This window comes from Amphiprion ocellaris, chromosome 11 (assembly GCF_022539595.1).
Source record: "Amphiprion ocellaris isolate individual 3 ecotype Okinawa chromosome 11, ASM2253959v1, whole genome shotgun sequence".
NCBI lineage: Eukaryota > Metazoa > Chordata > Actinopteri > Pomacentridae > Amphiprion > Amphiprion ocellaris.
Genome location: NC_072776.1, coordinates 30369001 through 30381693, shown reverse-complemented (window position 1 = coordinate 30381693; position 12693 = coordinate 30369001). Strand labels below are relative to the sequence as shown.

The window sequence follows — 12693 nt, the reverse complement described above, 5'->3', positions numbered from 1 at the left end:
TGAAGATTTTCAATTATTAGAAATATCAGCATCTTCTAAAACTTCTAAATTGGCTGAACATTCTGTAAAAGTGGGCCTATCTGGAATTGAAATGGGGTAACTTATGGATTAAACAGACATTTAAAGCTTTAAAAAATGTCAAAAATGAATTCAGCATCCTCTAACAACTCTAAATTGGCCACAAACTCTGCAAAAATTGTCGAATCTGGAAATTAAATAGGGTAACCTATGTTTTGAACAGCAATTTAGGCTTAAAAAACATCAGAAATGGATTCACCATCCTCTAAAACATTGAAAGTGGCTGAAAATTCTGCAAAAACTGGCCCATGTGGAATTGAAATAAGCTAACTTATGGTTTTAATAGTCATTTTAAGTTTAAAAAATGTCATAAATGGATTCAGCATCCTCTAAAACCTCAAAAGTGGCTGAAAATTTGGAAAAAATGGGCCCATCTGGAACTGAAATGGGGTAACTTATGGTTTAAACACACATTTTAAGCTTTAAAAAAAATGTCATAAATGGATTCAGCATCCTGTAACAACTCTAAATTGGTCAAAAACTCTGGAACTTAAATAGGGTAACCTATGGTTTCAACCACCATTTTAAGTTTGAAAACATCATAAATGGATTCAGCATCCTCTAAAACCTCAAAAAGTGGCTGAAAATTCTGCAAAAATTGGTGAATCTAGACTTTAACTTATGACACATGGTTTTAAACAGCCATTTTAAGTTTGAAAAACGTTATAAATGGATTCAGCATCCTCTAAAACCTCTAAAGTGGCTGAAAATTCTGCAAAAATTGGTGAATCTAGACTTTAACTTATGACACTCATGGTTTTAAACAGCCATTTTAAGTTTGAAAAACGTTATAAATGGATTCAGCATCCTCTAAAACCTCTAAAGTGGCTGAAAATTCTGCAAAAATTGGCAAATCTGGAATTGAAATAGAGTAACAAAGTTTAAAGAGCCATTTTACATTTAAAAATGGCATAAATGGATTCACCACCCTTAATAACCACCAAAACCCCTTCAATAATTTCCATATCGGCGCTCCTTACTGTACACTTCCAACATAAAACTTTAGCGCACTCATCATCTCTGGGTTTACATTTGCTGGCGAGTCGACTGTAAACAGTAGAATGTGCCTTGATGCTGTCAGTGTTTGCTGCCTTTCCATTTCAGCTCATATAATTCTGCCCGACTCCCTCCGTGTGGTTTTTGGCACGGCTTCGTATTTACAGAACTCAGTGCAAACATAGTTTTTATCACACATTCTAATTGAGACAGAAGCATCCGGACATTTGGAAGACACTGACCCCTAATTAGCCAACTGCTGTCAGAGTTTCTTTTTTAAGTATGTTTCATTTTACTGTGAGGCAGTTCAACCGCACAGAGATTCTGTTTCCAGGAGTTTGAAGAAGATTGTTCGTCACATCAAGAATATCTGCTTCAAATCTGAAAGTGGACATCTTGCTTTGTAGTAGAGGAGGGAACAAAACTTAAAAAAATTCTATATATTGATATCATGTGTGTGCTCTCTGACAACACAAATATAAAATCTGTTAATCAGAATATCTCAGAGGCTTTAAAACTTCAATTCAAGATAAATAAGATCATGGTCATGCACAGTTGTGAAAGAGAAAAAGGAGGTGTAGCTGTTTTTCATGTTGTCTTTGCATCATTGTGGATGTAGAATGAGATAAGGTGATGCTAGTGCACAGGACATTTTCAAATTTGACCAGCATTTTCAGATTTGTCTGCTCTGAACAGTATCAGAAGATAAATTAGAGCTGTAGTGACTAGGACAGGTCGACTGTTTGGTTGATGTGTTTTCAACTGACCAAAAAAGCTCTGTATCAACAGCCTTCCAGGATTAATCCATTAGTTTTGGTGGCAGGAGGAAGAGACCACTTGTGAACACCCCTGTGTTTTCTCAATTTTGAACTGGCCCAACCTAATGAAGACTTCTCTTACTAACTTATTTAAGGTTTAGTGAATGTTTACTTGAAGTCAGCTCCAATTTAACTACTAAAAAGTCGCCTGTTTCTGCATTTTGAGGCCAAAAAGTCGCCTGTGTCACAGTTCAACAACCAACATGGCAGATCAACTAAAAACAACAGCTAGCTTGTCTGTTTTACTCCTCAATAGTTCCTGTGCTTCAACATGTATGTTATGTACAGATACTGAATCGCGTGACCTAAATATGTAGCGGGTGGCGGAAATTGATGGGACTCAAAAATACCCCCAGAATTTAATCAGTTGTTCCTTGTATCATTTCCAACGGAGAAGTCCAATAAGTCCGCAACGGTGGATTTGTAGTAGGATCACAACCATGTGATCGTCAGCAGGCAGCTGACATAGCGTTCACTTGTTGTCATAGTTACAGTGACGCCATGCCGCTATCTCGTAATGATACAGAAATCTTCAACAAATCCATGGATCCAAACTATCAGCCACATCACTGCCAAAATCTAATCACTTGGTCCTTGTGTCATTTCTGACCTTCCCTGAAAATTCCATTCAAATCTGTTAGTCTGTTTTTGAGTAACGTTGCTAACAGACAGAATGACAGACATATGACAATCGTCACATTATTACTTTGTCGCGTTCCTTGGTGCAAGTAAGGCTACAATGACTTTAAGTGCTGCAAATGCTAGCTTTTTATGTTGATTTATAATGCATTCCCAACCTAATGAAGACTTCCAGTACTAACTTCTTTAAGCTTTACAGAATGTTTACTTGAAGTCGGCTCCAAACTACTAAGAAGTTGCCTGTTTCTGCAGTTCGTGGCCAAAAAGTTGAGTGTAAAGTTTGCAAACAACAGTTTTTATATCACAGTTCAACAATTAACATTTAGATCATCTAAAACAGCAGCTGACTTGTCTGTGTTTTACTCGTCAGTAGTCCTTGAGCTGGATCACCAGCTGATATATTTTCAGAAAATATATGAATATGTGCAGCTGGTCTGCTCCCGGTCTGTTTTATCATTTAAACCTTAAATAACCAAATGATTTAAAATGCTGCAAATATTACTTTTTTATGTTGATTTATAATTCATTAAGGCTAATAAGTCTGCAGGTTGAGTCACTCATCTACAAATAATACTCAGATTTTTCTCTCCTACGACCAATCGATTGCTGGAGGAGAATGTATGATTTCAGTTGAGTAAGATTTTCTTTGGTTGACTACAGCCTGAGAGAAAATCCACTCAGGCATGTGAACGTCTCGTTAAGAGGCCAGAGTGTCACTAAATCGATCCACTCTGCTCTTTTACAAGGTTTAAAACTTTCTCCATGTCTCTGTTCTCTGCCTTTATTAAACCTTTCTAGCCCCCTAACATTTAGCTCCGGGTTTTAACACGCTGACGAATCTAAATGCTTTTGCAAGAGTGAGCAGGCACGTATAAACGTTTTATGCTCTGTGTACATCTGGTCAGATCAGTATCAGTGTCACAACACGGCATGAAACCACAGTGACTCATCAGAAGCAGTTGTTTCTGCTCCGCTCAGACCTCAAGCTATAATTAAAATCGAGACCTACAGCTTTCTATAGACCTTATTTCTAAAGTCTCACTCTAGCGACGCTGCTGCTTTGTAGGGGATCACCGTATGACTGACTTAGCAAGTTAAGTCTGCCACACAGAAGCTTAAGTAAACTACGGAGATGCTCTGACATGCCCGTCATGCCGGATTATGTTCTCTCGATCAGCGAGGAAGAATTACAGAAGTTAAAGAAGCTGCAGTGTAACGTGGCAGGTAAAGCCCTTCCAGGAAACATTAATTATCTGGAGATCACAGCATGTCCACATGGTCACACAGCCAATCACAAAACGTTCTCCATCTCCTTAAACGCCAGCACACCTCACTGTCCTGAGCTTCAAAATGTCACGCATGATATTTAGATGTGAGATTAGATATTCTTCAGAAGAAGGCTGTATGTATTCTTTATTTTGGGGCAGGCTTTCTTTGAATTGTACAGCACTTCCCCTCCCACCCCCAAAGATAAAAGAAGACTTCATCGAGCACGAAATCCATCTATTTTGGACTAGGGATGGACCGATTATAATGGCTGACATTTAGCATTTTCCCAGGTATCAGTATGTGTATTTTTATTGTCCAATTACTTAAAAAATTAAATGCCCTATATTGGGTCTGATGCATCCTCCTCTCTTTGTCTGTTTCATCCTGTGGTCTCAGAAATGTCTCTCAAGCAGCAAAAACTGAACAAGAAACCAGGAAATTAGCTTCTCTCACAAAAAAATCTGAGTTGCTTTGGAAATGGTTTGAAAATTTGAAGTCATTTGGTCACATTCAAAGTTATTTTGGAAACATTTTTGTCCGTCGATCCCACATAAACAGAGCAGAGTGTATTAATATAATCACTCCTGTTTCTATTTACATATTCAGCTACAGTCACCTTTAGGAATGAAGAAGCCTAGTTATAAATGACAGGTTCTCTTCCATCACATGCTAGTAAAACATTACATTTAATGTACATCAGTTCCAAATATCAGTTGTCGACCTTCTTTGATTACCAATAATTGGACCTATGAAGCCCATATCGGTCGATCCCTACTTTGTCCACATGCATTAGCATTTAATGCTATTGAACGTGATTGTAGAAGTGTAGATGAAGGCTAATAAAATGCAGAGTCAAGTGGATCTTTGCTCGCTGAGCTCCTTCACCTGTCAGAGCAAATGAATCTGATTTACCTACAAGCAATAATATAAATTAAAAGCACACTTGTCTGACTCACTGCTTAACTAGTTTGCTTCAGACTTCATTTACTCTGATTCAGTGCTGTCAACTCGCTAACTAGCTAACCGCTAACATCAGGTGTTTTGTCACAGGTGTTTTTGAACCCAGCAGGATTCTGACTGAGGTCCTCAAAGTAACCACGGAGGATATATTCTGGCAGCCTGTCATTATGCCTGTTAAAATATGTCTCTTTATCTGCTTTAACTCTGCCCAGCAAGCTGCTATCCGTCTTAAAATTTGTAATTTTAACAGAAAAAAAGGCTAATTATTTGTTCATTTGTGCTGAGCGCTGTGTTTCTTTTGTATATTTGCAAAAACATCTCTTGTCAGGTTATTGGACTAAATACGGAATAATCAGCAGAATGCTCCACTACTAAAACAAATGACAGCTTCAGCTCTAGTGACACCTCCAATTTGTTAGAAAAAGCTAAGTGAGACAAATCCTGAAAAGAAAAAGGAAAAAAAGATGCCTGTGACACATGTCCTTGCTGGGATAATGACACTGAAACATCTGTGAGTGACGTCTTCCACACCTTTTAATCCATATCAGACATTTTTCTTCTTGAATTTTTGGCTTCAGAAAAGAGAAAAATATGACATCCTGCTTTCAAACTTAGAACATATCTGCTGTCAGACTTGCAGGTTCCACATGTTCACCATTTATGGCTTTTTTTCTATTTCTGAAAGCCTCCTGCATATAGTTATGGCTGCTAATGTACAGTATGTGTATAGAATTTTTCAACAACAACAACACTTAAAGTGCAACACAAAACGAAACAAAAAAGACGTAAAGGAGGAATAAAATATAAGGTAAAAGCAAAAAAGTCAAAGTTACAGTACAGTTGAAGATACTCAAAAGCCTCAGATGTGTTTCAATAAAATATAGAAGCAAACAGAAAAGTCTTCAGCCCAGATTTGAACTGAAAATTGAAAAACTGAGTGTTGTTTTCTAGGAGTTTGTGTCAGAAATGTGTCGCGTAAAAATGGAAAGGCCCTACATCATTCAGCGCTTTATAAACCAACAGCAGTATTTTAAAATCTCTTGTAAGCGACCTCAGAACTAAAATGATGAGATCCACTTTCCTGCAGTCTTCTGAATGTCTGATTGAATCCAAGATTGGAGAGTAGGATGGCTTTCAAAGGTAACAACAAAAGTACTGATACTGCATTTGCATGTGAATGAGCAGCTCAACATTTTGGAGATGGATGCCAGACTACAGATTCAAAAAGTGATAATAAGTCAGAAGCATTTCTATGAATAAAATGCCTCTTCCTGCAGTGTGGAACTTGTTCTTGGTCTATGCTGTCGCCTTTTTATTGTCCTATTTGAACAGGGAAACACATCACTCCATGCAGCAGGGTGATATCTGAATGCCGGAGGCGAAAAGAGAGAAGTCGATCCATTTATTGTTTCCTAAATACACCTGCCTAATATATAGACAGCAGTAAACCTGCCTCTCTGCACACTGGCCTCTTCCTCTTCCTCTAACAAAGCCCTGGTGCTCCCCTCAGTCTCTCCTCAGGCTTTTCAGTTCATCTACTAGTTTCTGTCTTATCACCGCCAACTCCACCCTCCAAATATCTTCCCTTCGATCTCTTCCCCTTCTCTTGTTCACTCATCCCTCCCCTCCACCGCCCCTCCAGCCCATGGGAGATATCTGATAAGACCTCTGCTTGTTTTGTCTAGACGAGACTCAGCAGCCTTTTCTGGATTAGTGATGCACAACATCTGCATATTAAGCTCCGTTTAACATCATATAAATGTAAGATTCGAGGTGAGTAACGTTGGTTTTTGGACATTTTTTAGCTTCTTTAATTACCTTAGGCTCAGTTTGATATATAAACTCACTGGCCACTGTATTAGGTACACCTGTTTAATTGCTTGTTAACACAAATAGCTAATCAGCCAATCACATGGCTGCAACTTAATACATTTAGGCATGTAGACGTGGTGAAGACAACTTGATAGAGTTCAAACCGAGCATCAGAAGGGGGAAGAAAGGGGATTTAAGTGACTTTGAACGTGGCATGGTTGTAGGTGCCAGATGGGTTGGTCTGAGTATGTCACACACTGCTGATAAACTGGGATTTTCATACAAAACCATCTCCAGGGTTTACAGAGAATGGTCTGAAAAAGAGAAAATATCCAGTGAGCTGTGTGGACCAAAATGCCTTGTTGTTGTGAGAGGTCAGAGGAGAATGGACAGACTGGTTGGAGATGATAGAAAGACAACAGGAACTCAAACAACCACTGGTTACAACCAAGGAATGCAGAATACCATCTCTGAATGCACAACAACTTTGAAGAAGATGGACTACAGCAGCTGAAGACCACACAGACCAGGAAACTGAGGCTACAATTCATTCAGGCTCACCAAAACTGGACAACAGAAGATTGGAAAAACTTTGCCTGGTCTGATGAGTCTCCATTTCAGCTGTGACATTCAGATGGTCAGAATTTGGTGTAAACAACATGAAATCATAGATCCATCCTGCCTTGTATCAATGGTTGAGGCTGCTGGTGGTGTAATGGTGTGGGGGATATTTTCTTGGCACACTTTGGGCCCCGTAGTACCAATTGAGCATCATTTAAACTCCACAGCCTACCTGAGTATTGTTGCTAACCATCTCCATCCCTTTGTGAACCACAGTGGATCATCTTCTGATGCTACTTCCAGCAGGATAATGCACCATGTCACAAAGCTCAGATCATCTCAAACTGGTTTCTTCAACATGACAATGAGTTCATTGGACTCAACGGCCTCCACAGTCACCAGATCTCAATCCAATAGAACCTTTGGGATGTGGTGGAGCAGGAGATTGTCATCATGGATGTTCAGCCAACAAATCTGCAGTAACTGTGTGATGCTGTCATGTCAATATGGACCAAAATCTCTGAGGAATGTTTCCAACACCTTGCTGAAAGTATGCCATGGAGAATTAAGGCAGTTCTGAAGGCATAAAGGGGTCCAACCTTCTATTAGCAAGATGTACCTAATAAAGTGGCCAGTGAGTTTTTTTGCATCTCAACATCTATGAAAGTAGTTCCTGTTGTTTCAGTGCCACAACTTCTAAAATCTGCAAAGTTTCATTACAACAAACACAAGGATGTCTGTGTACAGTGGAGGGGCAGTGCACATCTTTCCTAAACAATTACCCTCAAGGTGCCCTAGGTATGGCTTTGTAATTAGCTGCTTCAATGAAACAGCCCAAAGACAACAGCAGACGACTGTGATTGAACCGAGTAAATCCCAAGTGTGGTTGTGAGCGACCGAGTGAATGAAAAGTAGGCCAGCAGCGTGTAGAACGAGGTGCACTCAGAGGGCTCGTTTAAAACACTAAACTGGAAACCACACACACTCTGGCAAACAAGGACAAACATCTGACCTCTTCTCTACACCAACTTTTAGTGTTTAACAGACTGGGATGGATGAAAGTTAGATTTCTAAGGAACTGATCTCTTACCCTCTGTGCTGAGTCCAGGACTGGACGTGAACTGGGCCACATCCACGATTTTGACAGCAAACTGCTGCCCCGTCTCTCTGTTGATGCATCTTCTCACCACACTGAAGGGACCCCTGAAAAACACAGATGACGAAGAAACAAATATTTAGCATCCAGTTTGTTTTACAGAACCTCTTCATCCAGCAAGAACTGTTGTATCTACTCTCAGATGTACGTCGCTTTGGATAAAGGCAGCTGCTAAATGAAATTGGAGAATTATAGAACTGAAATTGTGGTCACGTTGGAGCGGTGAATGACTGTAAATCCAATATGCACTCATCTTTTAAGCTTTATTTTGGTGTCCAATAGCTCCAAAAGTAAACAATGGCCTATTTAGATACTATATGATTTGTTTGCAAAGTGCACAGCATGAAATTAACCTTTTGGAGCTTGATTGAAGACAAATGCTGCCTGTTGAAACACTTGAAACAGGAAAGTGGCAAAAACCAAAACAGTAAACTAAAAGAGGTTAAAACTGCAAGTCTCCTGATAAATTTCTCCATGTACATAAACACAGTCTTTTAAACCATTATTAATAAGGATGCAACTAAAGTCCATTTTCCTATCCATTAATCTATCGACTGTTTTACGAATTAATCCAATAAATTTGGTTGGATGGATGTCCCAATCTGGGTCAATCAGGACCAGTGCAAATCTAATCCTGATCTTTGTTCACATCCGCGGTCACACGGATGTTGCAAATTTACAAGACTTTTCTTCATAAACACAAGAATGTCAATCAATAACCAATAATGTATAATGTTTAAAACAGCTCATCTTGTTGTTTTAAATCACAGGCACATTATAGGAGCCACAGAAGCAGCATATGCACTTAGATGTAGAGATTCTATCCCAGTTGATCCTGACTTGACCTAATGTATGTAGCAGCCGGAGGTCATTAATCATCCATAAAGCTTCGTCATGGTGCCCATTCACTAGCTAAACTCCCACTATGCTTTCTGCTTGTTAACATGTGCGAGTGGCCGTGCTTTCAAAAAAACTTTGAAGTCAAATATTGTATGTTTTTAATTAGGTTTATTTGCAATAGTTAATTTGGCAGACACTAGAAGAGCAGTGACATATGATCATAAAGCTGTAATAGGATACCCCAGAAAGTTGATAAAATAATAATAAAGAATTATTGCCCATCTGTTGCAACTGAAGCACATTTTCATGGCTGATTAATTTGTTAACTTCTCAGTTAATTAGTAGATGTGTGGTCTGTAAAATGTCAGGAAGATTATTTCCTAAAATGTCTTCCATGCTTTATAATGATCTCCTTATCCAATTTATAATTCCATACTTTTTACATCCGTCTACTTTCATAATTCTCACAACAGTTGTGTGATTTGTTTTCGTAGTTGTAGTACTTTCAATTCATTTATTCTTGTGTGCATTTTTATGTTAGCAGCTTGGAACATTTCGTTCCCAAAGACTCCAAATGTGAAAATAACGGTAAACAAAGTTGACTTGACTTGTTTTGTCCAGAATCCAAAGATATTCAGTTTACTGTCACTAAGGAGGAAAGAAATCAGAAAATATTCACAGTTAAGAAAGAGAAATCTGACAATTTTGTTGTTTTTTGTTTTTTTTTTTTAACAGAAAAAAATACTTAAACTCAATGAATACCAAAAGAGCTGCAGGTCAAGTTAACAACCTTTTACTGTTGCAATTCTATCCTGTATTCACCTTAAATATATAAAGCCAACATGTTGTCATTAAGAATCACTAATTACAGTTCATTCTTCAAAACCGCGAATGTGGAAATGACAGTAAACAAACTGGACTTGACTCTTTAGTCCACAATTCTAATAAATTCAGTTACAGAGAAGGAAAGAAACCAGAAAATAGTTACATTTAAGAAGCTGTAATCACAGAATTTAACTTTCACTTTGAAGTAATTCTCAAAATAGTTGCAAATGAAGTTAATAGCTGCGCTGCCTTGCCTTCAGTGGAACTAGATAAAGCTATGCTACCTCTCTTCCCTTTACTACAACTCCTCCTCTTGTTACATGATGCATCAAAGTTATGCTAAAATGCTAACCCATGAGGTGCAAACAGCTGAGCGCGGGTTACGACACACAACGCTGAGCGCTGCGGCGCATCGACACATGCAGAGAAGCTGCACATCAAATCTCGTTGCAGAGGTTGTGGAGTTCTCACAGTGAATCATCCCTCCTGCAGAGTCAGTGCATCATCCCATTTAGTGAAGGGGATAAAGAGAGGTCTACCATTCAAAGGGCTGCGGGTTAGAATTAACAAGCCTGCAGGTCGAGGTTGCTGTGCTCTCTGGCAGAATAAAGCTGCTGGCTGCAACTATACTCACAACACTGGGGGTAATAGGCTTGAAATGACCTGTATATATAATAATATGCTGATATGTGTGTGTGTATGTGTATGCAGGATGAGGAGCTGCTGCAGATAAATGATGCTATGAATCTGGCTAATCACTGGCAGATAATTCCATCTGTCTACTTTCTATACCTGCCTCTTCCTGGAATCCGCCCCAGAATGCACTGGGAGAAACGGCATGGACAGGTCAGCAGGAAGGTGTGTAATATTGCAGATTAACAGGTGGGAAAGTTGAGTTCAGCTGCTCTGTTGAGCTGTCAGGAAGTTATTTGAGGAGGCAGATGATGAGTTTTAATACTGTGGATTATTAGATAATCAGAAAAGTGCGTTTGAGGCTTTTTAACGATCTTCTCTCAACTGTAGATTCAGGGGAGCTTTCCTATTCAGATGCTTTAACATTTAATAACTGGAGCCTTAAATCACTGACCTTGTACACTGACTGAATGCAACTCGATGACATAGACGAATGTTATAAAGTTTCATTTTGAACTGAAGGAGTTCTGTAAAGCCAGGGGACAGAAGGTTCAAAGCCCTCAGACGCAGCATCCAAAGCAGGGTTTTGTGCCAACTAGGCCCTGTCAAAGAGGAATTTCTGCAAGTATATGACAAATAAAGTTTAATGATTCTTGTTTATATATTTAAAAATGTGCATCTTAGAAAGTATTTGATATATTAAGCTATTTTTTTTCCACCCAAATCCTTATAAATACCCATATTTTATGGCCCCTCCAAAAAAAAATCTGACAAATCAGAGATAGTCAAGTAGAAATTGTTCTATAAATACAACAATCTGAGATGGAATGACTCTATAGTGTTGGACAGTTCAAATGTATCAGTCTGTTAGACTGACAGTAATGGTCCACCTGTACCATACATCCATAATTATGAAATTATAAGGTAACAAGAACGATGAATGGTGAAGATTATGAGTTTGAATCAACATTTAATGTCATGTTTTGGTACTTGTTTGTTGTTTAGTACCAATAATGTGTGAATACAGATATTAAAGGTGCAATTAATGATTATTTTCATTGCCAAATAACCAGTCTATTATTATTTTATGGTCTATAAATGTTGATAAAAGTTTCCCAAAGCCAAATATGACAAATACCAAGTTTCATCTACAATCCAAAGACATTCAGTTTACTGTCACAGAGGAGGAAAGAAACTACAAAATATTTACATTTCAGCTTTTTTTTAATGAAATAATCACTCAAACAGATTAATTGACTATCAAAATAGTTGACGTTTAATTTAATAGTTGACAGCTAATCAATTAATCAAGCTGACAGCCAGCTCCAGACAGCAGCACAGGACCAAACACTGTTACCTTGGCGACAACTAATTCAAACTCTATGTCAAGATGACCCAGATCACACACATTCAAAAGCCGAAGTAATCGTTTGACTGCGCCTGTGAAGTGGAATGAATAAAAATGTCTCCGCGAGCATATTGCTGTTTTACCCCCTGTGGATTTTCATCTTTTTCACACTGTTCAATGGGTGAAATGGGAAACGCAGCAGTGAGCTGGGGCAGCTTTCAACCAGCCGAGAGACTCAGAAACCCAAAACACACAGACGACAGACTCGACCTGCAGCCTCGTGTGAATCGCACATCCCACCTGCAAGTGACACTCGGCGCAACCTGAGCGCTAACGTATGAAAAAGCTGCCAAACGGAGAAAAGAAAGACAGACAGACAGCGCCATGGCGACCGGCTGAGGTCTGAACACAAGCAGCGCTGCTCAAGAGCGAGTGGGTGACGAGGAGTGCGAGTCTTGGTGCACAAACACAGACTGGCTGAACAGATGGTGATCAGGCTAAAGCTGCTTAGCATCAGAGGGGTGAGGTAGGACGGCACGGTGCCCAAACATGCACACACACTTCCATTTCCATGCACACGGCCTGGTATAAACATAGATCAAACCCAGCCTGAAATAATCACCTCAAGCCTCACCGGGAGCATGCAGCGTTTCCACGATGTGTGCATGCATGCAGCCTCGCACACACAAACAAACGCTGGGTCGCCGGCTTACAGAGCAGAAACATTCCTCAGTTTCCCCATTTCACCTCCCCATGAG

The 12693-nt window shown here is 39.2% G+C and overlaps 1 protein-coding gene across 18 annotated transcripts in view; it reads right to left on the bottom strand.

Annotated features, from left to right (window-relative positions):
* The window catches only part of caska (calcium/calmodulin-dependent serine protein kinase a), a 199140-nt gene that overhangs the window by 115359 nt on the left and 71088 nt on the right, over positions 1 to 12693 (bottom strand). For all 18 annotated transcript variants that reach the window (XM_055015327.1, XM_055015332.1, XM_055015326.1 and 15 more), the window contains exon 2: positions 8224 to 8336. In XM_055015327.1, coding sequence (XP_054871302.1) covers positions 8224 to 8336 — 113 coding nt within the window. The remainder of the gene's footprint in view (positions 1 to 8223; positions 8337 to 12693) is intronic.